Source organism: Adelges cooleyi, unplaced genomic scaffold (assembly GCF_023614345.1).
Source record: "Adelges cooleyi isolate 19-005CV unplaced genomic scaffold, UGA_ACOO_1.1 ACOO_flye_CR_arks_rails_tigmint_CR_PRNA_306, whole genome shotgun sequence".
Classification (NCBI taxonomy): domain Eukaryota; kingdom Metazoa; phylum Arthropoda; class Insecta; order Hemiptera; family Adelgidae; genus Adelges; species Adelges cooleyi.
This window is the reverse complement of record NW_026095977.1, coordinates 58,758-71,771: the sequence shown is the minus strand read 5'-3', so window position 1 is coordinate 71,771 and position 13,014 is coordinate 58,758. Positions and strand designations below refer to the sequence as shown.

The 13,014-nt window shown below is 29.1% G+C and overlaps 2 protein-coding genes across 2 annotated transcripts in view; one reads left to right on the top strand and one right to left on the bottom strand.

Moving 5' to 3' along the window:
* The window catches only part of LOC126839536 (uncharacterized), a 40,714-nt gene that overhangs the window by 22,818 nt on the left and 4,882 nt on the right, over positions 1-13,014 (top strand). The window lies entirely within an intron of this gene.
* LOC126839535 (zinc finger protein 761-like) lies at positions 7,585-12,677 on the bottom strand. The gene is made up of 5 exons (XM_050574898.1): positions 12,494-12,677; positions 11,021-11,226; positions 10,554-10,763; positions 9,252-9,521; positions 7,585-9,161 (listed from the first exon to the last, which is right to left on the bottom strand). The coding sequence occupies exons 2-5, from the start codon at positions 11,170-11,172 to the stop codon at positions 8,330-8,332; spliced, it is 1,464 nt and encodes a 487-aa protein (XP_050430855.1). The 5' UTR covers positions 11,173-11,226; positions 12,494-12,677; the 3' UTR covers positions 7,585-8,329.

Here is a 13,014-nt window from a genome sequence, read left to right as displayed (position 1 = left end):
TGGTTACCATTTACCTACACTAAATACAATAAATCAATGTTTTAATGTGTCAATATTTTGTCATCAAGAATATTAATGTTATAATCATGTTAAAAGAAATTCCGTATATTTCGAATTTTTTTTTATTTCATTAATTATAATTTATAAATGTGCCTTCTGTCAAGGACATTTTGCAATGCTACTACATTTATACAGTTTTCCAATATCTATTAAGTTAATAATACAATTTTTTTCTTCAACTACCATAATGCGCACAGGCTTTATTTTTGTCCAAAAACTTGAAAAATTCATAACATTTACAAGTTATTGTTCAAATCATAATTCTTAAACTATTTTTGGTTAACTAGTAATTTCTTTATGAAAAATTATAATACTTAAAGTTTTCTTGTGATTTCTGAAATAACATTATACTGCTACAAAACATTTCTTTGTTTTGAGCTGATTTTTTTTTCAAAATGAAATAATCATTGAATTTTATTGATTTCTAAATCTTTACACTTTTTTCAGCTGTTCCGGTTTGGTTTCAACTTAAACATTTGAAGTGCTAAAAAAATATTTTAAATCAGTTATACCCCATCAGTCGCCTTTTGTAAGCAATATACAATATGTACATAAAACCTAATATTTACTGTATCTACTGTATTCTAAAAAACGCCCTTTAAGTTAATTTCTAAAATCTTACTTGTAAATCCCATTTCCGATCGATGACCTTTGTAATCGAGGTTTTATTATTTAAATAAAAAAACCGAACATTAATAATATAAAGTTATTATATTTTAAAAACTGAAGTTGACTTAATAACTTGTTTAATTAAAAAAAAAAATTAAACTATAAGGGCAGTTATTATTCATCTTGTAGAAATCGTACCTTAAACGTAGTTTATTGATCTAAAAATAAATAATACATATCTTTCAACTCTAAGTTACGGCACACAATAACTTTTTTTTAAAAAAAAGGCCAAATTAATTCCCAATTTGTATGGGATGTTTGTCAGTTTAATTACTTTCGATAAACGTCGACAAACTAATAAAATATTATAAACCATATTCCCTAAAAAGAGTAGAAACGTTTTCTTTATTTCTCTTGTTTGAAGAAAGTTTTAGGACCTATAGTTTGAACAATTGAATGAGAGTGGGTGTAGCGTGGGGCTATGCCAATTACATTTGTCTCAAAAATCTGTAATCAAACATATATTAATATATTTATAAAGGAAAACACGAAAAAAAGGGTACTATAATATATTATTGTGATAAATATGACAATGTCTAGTAAATTGACTCTCTCCCATTTATTTTTTAATCATGGGATTCAAGTTTGATAAATGTAATATCAAGAATGAATGTCAGACAATAAGAGTTTCACAATTATTATTATGGAAAACAAACGAAATCAAATGCGTTAGGTCTGTGAGTAGTTTTATTCGAAAAACGCCAATAGATACATTTGAAAAAGTAAGACATACATTTAATTAAGAATTTTGGTTCGTAAAATAATGTTTTATTGTGACCAAAACATATTTTACATACCTTAGGCGGATATAATGTTGTAGGGGTAGTTATACTGTTATAGTGTTACACAAAAACGAATTAATACTAATTTTAACCAGGTCATCACCGAAACAAATCCTCTTAGTTGCCATTCGAATTATTTTTCAAAAAATCCAAACACGCTTCTTGTAAGAAGCTCATCTGCATTAGAGAAGCTCCAGCTAAAATATCCTAAAATAATAATATAAATGAATTAAAATTCTTGAATGACAAAATAAATAATTAACTAAGTAATTTACATTAACATTATCACGAGTTAAGTCTATTTCAGCAGTATACATGTAATTAACGATATGTTCCAGCGATTCAGCACTTATACTTTTTATAAGCACTTTTCCTTTACCAATCGACAAAGAAATTTTTTCAATTAAAGGGCTCGATGAAGACATCACGATCCAATGACCCCATACATGTTCACCGTTTTCGCTGACCAATGCGTAATCCAATAATTGCTTGTCCCTAAAATAATAATAAATCTAAGATTAATATTATTATACATTACAATGTAGAACTTTTAAAAATTCAACAAAGTGTGCGCAATGAAAAAGATAATATAATAATTAACACAATCATACACAAAATAAAATCGTTTGTAAACAAAAGCAGCTAGGTTAGGTAAGTACAGCATAGGTAGTGCATACTTGCGCATTTCGTTCATTCGGCGAAATCTTTCATTAATAACACTTAATTCTTTAACACTTAATACTTCACTAATACTTCTTCGTGCGTTCGTGTTAACATCCATAGCTAAGACGAGTGATTTACAAAAAAAAAAAAATAGAAAACAACAAACTTCAATAGATTATGAAAATATTTTAGTTGAATATTAACTTCTACAAGTACCTATCTTAAAACTCGCTGTTAGCGGCCACCACGATATAACAAATGAGTAAATAACAAACGGAGTATTATATTACTATATTATTATAAGCTACGATAGTAATAACGATTTCAATTTTTTTTAATGGTTTGTGCACGCGAACGTTGTAGTAATATTATTACAGTAAGGACGCCGAACTGCGCTATCATTTATCATACAAAAAAGGATAAAGCCAAACTTTCTTTGTAGCATCCGCCAGTTGCGCTGTCGGCCACTAATCGATAATACGATGGCAATATACTATAATGCAATGGCACAGCAGATCAGCTGAGCATGCCAAGTTCCGTCAATGCCAGTGTATCTGTACACGAACCAATTCATCCGGGTTTCCTAACTCTCATGATATCTCTGTGCTTCTTCTTATGATGGGCTTTTGAAATTTCCAACATAGATTAAGCCTATAGGAGCTTAGGACGCTGTAAAAATGACGAGCCCTTAATATTAAGCCTTTTCAAAAGGGGAGAACTTTGCAAAGTGTGCATTTTTGTAACTGACTCACTCACTGTTCATCAAAAATAAGACACTTTCCGTACAGGTGAAATTTGGCTCAAAGGTAGTCTACCTTAGGTAGGTACTTTCAGTGTAAGTAAAGGAATCTAAGCTGAAATTACAAAACAGTTGGTATAGGTAATACGTTTTTGAGGCTACATTGTAAATCAGCTAAACCACGTAGGCGAATATTTCTTTGTTGTTTCTATCATATGGTTTAAATGTCGCATCATTCGTTTTAAAGAAAAATAGTTTAACAACAGTGAAAATAAAATCAAGAATTCCTAACTTCACTTTGGCTAAGTTCACCAGAGAAATTATTTAAAAGAAATCTAATGCAAATTAGAGGGTACGTTTATCAATCTCTCTCTCTACTATCAGTCCATATCTTTGTAGATAATAGCACATAAAGTCGACTGACTGTTCAACTATAACATGTAATGTTATCAGTGGATTTGACGGAGGCAGTCGGGGAGAATAAGCCGCAAGATATAGGCGGTATTGAAACGGGCTTCATTAAAAATAGTAAGGCGCATAATATTAATTTTATTAATGTAAAAAACAAAAATCTTGTCGAACGTATTATTATTAAAAAATTTCAACAGAATGACATACGAACAAAAATATCTATTGAAATATAATCGTCCACCACCTAATCTTTTATTAATAGAAAATTTCAAAACAGTTGGTTTTGGCAATCAGTATTCGAGGCTACATTGTAAATCGGCGAAACTATAATACAAACTATGTAGGCGATAATTCCTTGTTGTTTCTTTCATATGGTTTAAATCTTGCTTCATTCGTTAAAAAAAAAAAAAAAAAAGAGTTTAACAACAGTGAAAATAAAATCAACAATTCCTAACAAAACTTGGGTAAGTTCACTAGTGAAATTATATGAAAGAAACCTAATGCAAATAATAAAACGTCCAAAATATAAACACTAAGATGGAAATAATTTGAAAAAAATCATTTTTCTACTAATTGCAACCAATCAACTCGCGTGACAACATAATATAGTTTGGTATATGATGTTAGAGGAATTTCAATCAGCAATGATTGAAAAAATTACTAATAGGGTAATTTGAATTTTTTCATCGATAAATTACATTATCGTCTCTCTATATAAATGTATTGCTATAATAACCCATATATCGTTGTTAACAAAATAATGAAATATTTTCATTGCCTATTTACTCACTCACACATAGCAACCTAGAAATGGACAACGGTCAAAGTGTAATTTTCCCCTTTTTTTTGGAGGGGGGTCCCTTAATAAAAAATAAGTTTGATCACAGATTTTTTTGACAAAAATGTATATGTTATAGTTCCATTCTAGATAATATACCTTAGGTCTAATTTCCCCGACCTAAATCCCTAAAACTTTGCTTCGAAAAGTGAAATAAAGAAAAAAATTCTAGCTTTTCTATTAGAAACGGTTTAAATTCCACACAAATTTGGAATTAGTTTGACTTGGTAGTTGTTAAATCTTAAAATTGCGCCAACCAATTTTTTTAAAACTTTCAGCCTTTTTCCCAGGAGGAGGGAGGGTTGTGGAAATTTCGGGGTTTTCCTTGTGAGATTTTGTTGATGAAACTTTTTATATAGAAAATGCTAAGGTTATAAGAAATCGAAAATATTTTCGAAAAACATACACTTGTGCACACATGAGAATGTTTTAGTCATTATTTTTGCCATCGATAAATTTTCATACATTTTAAGCAGAAAAATACGTCGATCGAACGACAAAAATAGTACATAAAATTGTCAATGTTTGAATTTCTCATTTTTTTTTTTGTGCACATCTTAGTGTTACTTTTTACTACGAAAATTCGAAGGTCATAGCAAAACGTTTAAACTTAAAAATGTTATCGAATCGGATATACTAAACTTAAGTATGGTTATCGACGGATATTCTCAAAGAAAAAATCCATTACAATTTTGGCCGAGCTGATTGAATGTGATAAATTCACTTTTTAAAAAATTAATTAAAACCTTAAACTGGTACTTGAGCACTCAAAACTAACTGGGACCACTCTAAGGAGTATCCATAAAAATATTGGAATGATTTGATAATTTTTTTTCTAACGCCGCTCTGCATCGAAGCTAAAACATTTTTCTGGGTTTTTATGTAAAATACTTCAAAGGTGGTAAAATTATATGTTATTGGAGTCGGTGATTATGAATTTAATATCAGTTCTCAATTTTAATCAGCCAGAAAGAACTTAAGTAAAAAAAAAAAAATTTAATTTGTGTAAACTTAAAATCAAAAGTGGTACTTGAGCACAAAACTTAATAGTATCATTCTGCATAGATCTACATAAAATTGTTTTTAATGATTTGATACATTTTTTTTTAAGAGTTTAGGTGTTTTTGTTAAAATATACGCAATCTGCAAAAACACAGTTTTCCGGCAGTTAAAAAAAAACTGTAGTGCCGAATTTGTTTTCCGTTTAATAAGTAATGAATACATATGATTTTTAACTACTGCCAAAATTTCAACTTAAAAGTTCTAAAATTACGGCTAAAAACACCAAAAAACAAAAAATCTTGTACCCCCCTTAGGGGGGGTGGGAAATGAGTTTAATTTAAATTTGATACAACTGACGTGTGTGGGTATACCAAATAAATATTTCTTATAAATTTCAACTCGATCCGACTTTTTTTCTCGAAATTATAGCCAGTAAAAGTTCTAACTTAAAAATTCGTACGGTTTTTTTTTTTGTTTTTTTCAAATTTTAACTATGAAGAAGTAATCTTTTTCAACTTTTACTCCCTCAAAGTACCAATTAGATGAAATTTTTTATTAATAGAGTTGCTACTCGAAGGAATTGGTTCAGTATTAAAAAAGTTACAGTGTATACAGACACACCAGAGTAAAACCAATACCTTCTCCGTTTTGCATCGAAGCTAAAATGATTTCAACCATTTTGCTTTAAAAAGGTATACAATAAAAAATAATTTAAATAACTTCATTTTTATATATTTTGTTTGGTAATTACTAATTTTTAATGTAAAAATTGTGTTATTTTCTTTCTTTTTTTTGATACTATTTATAATTTGTAATTAATTTGTATGTTACTCTCTTGCCTTCGGGGCGTTAAATATACAATTATTAATAATATGAGAAAGCAGCTGAAGTCAATAGGTGGAAAGACGAATATAAGGTTAAATTTGTATACATTTTTGTCAAAGATACTGCTAGTGCTTTTTTTGGGAAAATTCAGAAGACAAAAAGAACGATAGAATTCAAACAGTATTTCGCGCCAAACGATACCTCCACAAAGATGGCCGTCGCCCGGAGATCGCGGTTTGGCAGAGTGCCTCCACACCACAGGTAATACCGCACCACTTCCCGCCGATACACAGCATTCAGCAAACAATGTATTCCAACGGACCTGACTGACAACAGCAGAGCGGTGCACATAAATAAGTATATAATATATAATAACGATTATCAAATAGCTTAGAGCTGTTATTATCCGTCTTAGGTTAACTAGCGAAACTAAATCAAGGCGATTTGCAGCCCGAAAGTAGTCATAAGGTGAAAATATGAAATATTCAAAATCAAACTGTAATGTTTGACAAAAATTTTGATTTTCGTTTACAGCACTCATTAAATTTCTAATCTATAACTGAAAGTATTTATTAGATACAGCACTACCGCTGTAAAGTAAACCAATGGAGAATACCTAACCTCTTTCAACTAATAAGCAACGGAATGCCTCAAACACATTTTTATCTTTTAATATTTAGTAATATTATGTATTCCTCATATTTAAAGTATCACATTACTTATATGTATTGCTATGACTGTTCCGAGTCGTCGCACCATTATTTAAATTTGTATTGTGAATCGGTTTTGTTTTTTCCTCGAATGCTTTAGAACGTTATTCTTTGGACTGTATTCTTATTTTACCTTGATCATGGTGTCGTTGCGGTAAAAGCGTTTTTATCAATTCTGAACTTGTTTCTAGCTTAATAAAATAAAAATCACCTATTTGGTATAAAATAAAAAACTATTAAACTACAAAAATGTGTAAACTGAATTTCACATAAAAAATTTAATATTTCTTTTATTTAGCACATTTTAAAAACTAAATATTGATAAAAATCTTAATGAAACCAAATTAAATAGATAACTAGAAAGGTTTAAAGAATGATTTTAAACAACATTTGCCCTCTCGTCGCGTTTAATTAGGATATCACAGACTAACAAGGACTTTAAACAGTAAATTGGTATTAAATTAATAACACCCAATAAAACTCAAAATTACCAACTAGTTTGGTTCATACGGTATCTCAGTACGTATCAATACTGTTGATAGCGCTGCTTTCTTCTAAGATAAATATATATAAATAATTGTAAAACCAAAAATAGTGTTACTCAGTAAATATATTGTCTGTATGGTATATTTTAACAACAACATATTGACAAAATTAATAATTTACCAATTTATTTGTCGCTACAACCCTTTATAGCGTGTTTCACTTTACAAGCCTAATGTAATAATACGTAATACCTACCAAACCATCGGTATTTTTATGATCATACAACTAATTACTTCAATACGTAACTAGTTAACATATTTTTTTTTATTCCATACAAATTACAGACAAATTAAATAATTAAAAAAAAATATTATTCCGTTTATCCATTAAAAGTGATTAAAAACGGTAGAACAACCTTACATTTTAAATTCTAAATAAAAATAACAATTTTATATGGTGTCTTAGGTAAGGAGATTGTTTGTTTTCAAACTGTACATCGGTAGTGCCAAATATAACATACAATACAAGTCAATCAATTTTTTAGAAAAGTATAAGTGTAATTTCGAATAATTGGAAAATGTTAAATTTTAAAATATATTTCCTTATTTAAAAAAGTGTTGAATTTTTTTTTACTTAAAACTTATGTCAGAATATACAGCCAACCGTTAAAATACACTCTTTCAAACACATAATAATAAATATAATAAGTAAAATTACAATACCTAATTAAGTATAATATACAATGTTATTTACATAGTACTAAAACAAATATGACATTCATAGCAGTTAAAAGTGTAGCGATCATATTTATTTTTTAAAGTGTATTCTTTAACATTGAATATTGCAAGTAATTAGTAGGCAATACGATCATAGATTAAGAGTAAATATTATAAATATTACCATACAAAAAAAATTAAAAATATATAAAAAATGTACCGAGTTGTAGGTGAATAAAACAATAATAAAAATTTTTATTTTATTTACCGGTTGGCAAACGTTAAGATGCGAGTTTCGCGAAAATTAATTTGAGCACACATCATGTAAACAATAAAATAATATTTGGACATGACAACAATTTACAGTTATATTGTGGTAGTTACTAGTATAGCAATGAAAGTCAAGAGATAATAATAATCTAGCAACATTAATGGTGCACGCGTTTGTGAGTTGTGAGATTGTCTTTAATAGTATAGGTTTTGCAGCACAAATCACATTTAAACGGTCTCACACCAGTGTGCAGGAGTTCATGTGATTTGAGACGCGACTTTCGCGAAAATGACTTGGAGCACATATCACAATTATAGGGCTTTTCACCGGTGTGCCATTGTTTGTGTCTTCTTAGGGTAGTTCCATCAGAAAATGATTTATTGCATACGGGACATTTATAAGGCTTTTCACCAGTGTGCAGGCGTTTATGGGTTTTCAGGTTGTTGTTAAGAGAAAATGTCTTAAGGCACACATCGCATTTGTAGGGTTTTTCTGCAGTATGAACGCGTTTGTGTGTTTTGATGTTGCTGTTGTTAGAAAATGACTTAAAACATATATTACATGTGTAGGGTTTTTCTCCAGTGTGAATGCGTTTATGGCGCACTAATTCTATTTTTGATAAAAACGATTTTAGGCAAACATCACATTTGTAGGGTTTTTCTCCAGTGTGCACGCGTTGGTGTTGTTTGAGATTGCAGATTAGAGAAAATAATTTTAGACATATTGAGCATTTGTAGGACTTTTTCTCAGTGTGCAGGCGATTGTGAATTTTAAGATTGCCTTTTTGAGAAAACGATTTAAATTCTTCAGTAAACCGCTTGCGTTGTTGTGGTTTTTGGAGCGAAATATTGTTAAGTGTACTTTTGTGATCTTGAACGATATGTAATTCAATTTGTCGTTTGGTGTTATAAGACTTATGACAATAATTACATTGGAATGATCGCAGTTGTTTTGAAGTTTCATTTATTTTCTTTGATGCTTTTTGATTACTAAAATAAAAAATGTGAATTAGGTAGTACCTAGATAGTTAACAAAAGTAATCTTTTACAAAAAGACAAGATTTAGCACTTTTACCATACCTGAGTGTATTTCTAACGACTTGTTTTCTAGTGTTTTCCTGAGTTGAGTTCACACCATGTGATTCTGTCATGTGACGAGCCACTTTCTTTTTAGTGCTACACGACTTTTGGCATAGGTCGCAACCATATGTTCGTATTTTGTCCGAATCATAGTTCATCGTATTGTCCAATAGCCAATGTTTTTCTACCTCTATCACAGATTCGAAATAATTTCCATCTACTAGATCTGCTTCGACTTTCACGATTATTTCGTTGCATGTTTCTCCAACACTATAAAAGTAACAAAAATTGTTTTAACTCTTAAAATGCAATAGAAAATCAGATACTACAAAGAAACCTTATTAACATATTAAATATTGTGTAAGTTGCTTCTAGTTAACCTAAAAGTTTGTCAAACTAGCACGTTTTTTTTTTTTGCTAAATAAAGAAGCATACAATAAATATAACTATTAATTAGTATAATATTAAATTAAAATAACCTAATATTAATATTGAATATGTATATATTGTCGTATTTAAAAAACTAAGAGGAACCTCTTTACCTATGAAGCAGTAGACAATTGTTCTGTATTTATTATTTTAGGTTTGAAGCTGGGAGATTGGCTTATGGTAGTTCTTCTGCGTTAATATTTTACCTTTAAGTTTTATCAAATCAAGAAATCTTTAGTATCTACTAAAAAGAAACTTGTAACTGAGTTTAGTTAACTTTGGTCTTAGGCAGAAGGCGATTAAGTCAATTTAATAATTATGGTATTTATATTTATTTTTCTTAATTTAATTAAGACCTTTCTTCCTGAAACCGACGGTTAAAATGGCTTAGTTGTGAATTTTAGATCTCAAAGACTTGTCATCATTTTGATATCACAAAAAAATGAATTGCAAACAAAACATAGTAAAACAGTGGGGACATTGTTACATTAAACGGGGTTTTATGATTGTGGTTGTTAGTAAATCCTATTCTTCTTCTTCTTCATCAGTTTAACGGTCCATTCAGGACCAGCGCTGCCATCAAAATCTCTCTCCATCATTCTCTCTGATACACTGTCTGTAAGGTTGCGTTCTGGTCTATCATTAATAAATCTTTGGCAGCTACGACAACTCATCAAGTTTTGAGTTTTCTTAGGGGACTTGTTTTATTTATTTTGTTGACTAACACGTTTTTAATTTAGTAAATCATATTACACATATAAAAGAGGATTAAATAAAATAAAAGAGAGTTATGAAATTACTTCCACTATTATAGTTTGATATTTAGTATAATAGATTTTTTTTAATTAAAATTATTTTAAGACACCACATTACTTGTTTGTTTTTCTGTCCAATAATTGTTGATAGCTGTTTCGAGTTGCCGCTGAACTATTATATGATATTTGAAAACAAGAAGATTGTTGGAAGTCATTGGAAAGATGCTCTTTAAGCGGATCATTTTCTTCTTCTTTTATTTCGTCCAACATATTGTAAAAACTATCGGATGACTCTTCCATCTCAATTTTAATTTTAATTTCGTTATCTCTAAAAAATAAAACATTACATTATTAATTTAAAATACACAGTGGTAGTTCAATTGTACATATTAAACTATTTAGCCTAATCTTTTACACCTGATATAAAAAAAAGTTTAGACGGCCAATTCTTGAATAGCATTACCGTGCTGGAAAAAACGATTAACTACGCTATAGAATGCCTATCAATATCCTAATCCTAATATTATTTTTAATTTAAATTCTTAGTAACAAAATGTATTTCTGATATTTAAAATATAGCCTTACTTGTAAGTATTGCCATCAATTGATATTTGTGGATCATTTTGGGTTGTCATAGCATTATCTGAAGCTTGATTATAAGATGGTTTAGTTTTATCCTCAATGGCTTTGGTAGGTCGCTCATTGGACTGTTCATATTCATCTTCTACTTTAATCATAATGTCGCGATTCTTATGCTGGACTTGTCTCTTGTTTAACAAAGTATTAATTGCCTATTTTGGTATAACAAATAAATAATATAAAATAGTAAAACAGTAAAAAAAAAAATTTGCGTTGAATACAAAAAATGTATAATTCAGTTACTATATTGCCACTTTATCTACTCAATATTGATAAGATAAAATGTAAAATAAAACCAAAGAAAATAATTAAGAACAAATTATTATAGTTATTAACAGAAGAATTAAAAAAAAAATAGATTTAATTTACCTATTGGCACCATTAAATTGAATATCACAGATTGATACAACGGTTTAAACCAAATTAAATAAATGTGAAAGAAAGCACAATAATATAAGTAGTTTAATTAAGAAACTATTTTAGTAAAGATATTAAAGTATAGAAATAGTTTAAAGAGAAACTGTAGAACAATTTCAACTGTACAAATTATATCATTATGATTTATTGAATATAATTAATATTGTTTATCTGGGTCATGGAATATAAGTAATAAATATTATATAACCATATATGGTATTATATGTGTACACTGAAGAAATCATGAGTAATATTTAAGTTGTTTATACAAGGACCAATTACGTCTGTAACCTAGATTGTATCGTATATAAGACATAGTATTAAGGTGTTGGATTTACCATTCTATTACGGCTGCTGTTATAATTGAAACGTACGTTGTATATATATATATTATTCTCTATACTGTGTGTGTTTTTTATATTTAATAGTATTGTGTTCAAACATATTATTGTTGTGTTTTATTTTCTACTAAAATACTAACTTCCACCAAGATATACAGGCGTTTATCGCAATATGATTAACAAAAAATAACTATTAATGGCTGTATATTTCACATGAATTCTTCCCTACGGCAGTTATGTTGCGTGTTTATATTATACACAGCCTAAAATATATACATATTTAATGTGTCTTAACCTATTCTCTAGAAAGTTAATAACTCAGCAAACAAAACTGCCCAACTACATTGTCAAACTTGTGACATTGAGCGCAGACAAAATAACAAAAATGCGTTGAACACAAAACAACCGCAACTCACTTACTATACTTCCTACATGGCACATTTTAACAGCTAAATATAAATAAAACAAAAGAATCACTACTATGGAATTTATCTCTACTTAACCGTCAATACCACTTTTTACTTACAAGCTTAAAATGAATATTATGTATATTGAAAATTTAAATTATTTAAAAATTAACTTTAATTGCAGATATGTAAGAAATGTAATTACATAAAGAAAATGTGGAACTCATTGTCGATATTACTCGGTAGGTACTTACAACTAGACAGCTACGAAGAGACCGAAGATGCCAGGGCTTTATAACGTAGTCGCTAAAACAATTAACTCCAATTAAATCACACACTTAATTTAACATTATTATTTTTATTATATCGCATAGGTACACAAAATAATATAACTCTTCAATTACACCACATTTTTCTTGGGCTAAACTATGGACACAATAAATAATATATTATAATACAAAGAGAAGCCTGACGCTATGATAATGTGATAATATTATAACGCGTGTGATAATTGATAACTGCTAAGCGATAACGGCCGCCGTCGGCTGGAGGTAGAACGCAATGGAGGTAAATATTCAAATATGAATGGATTAAACAATATTATATTTGCACTACATCTATTCTGTGATCTTTGATTTTTAATCCATCTTAGGTGTGCTGGTTCATAGGTACCTACTATGCTGGAACACCAATTATACATTAGCTATTTTGCCAAAAATCATAGATCTTTAATCCAAGAGATTATAAACAAACACACTCTTTCCCTTCTTAAACA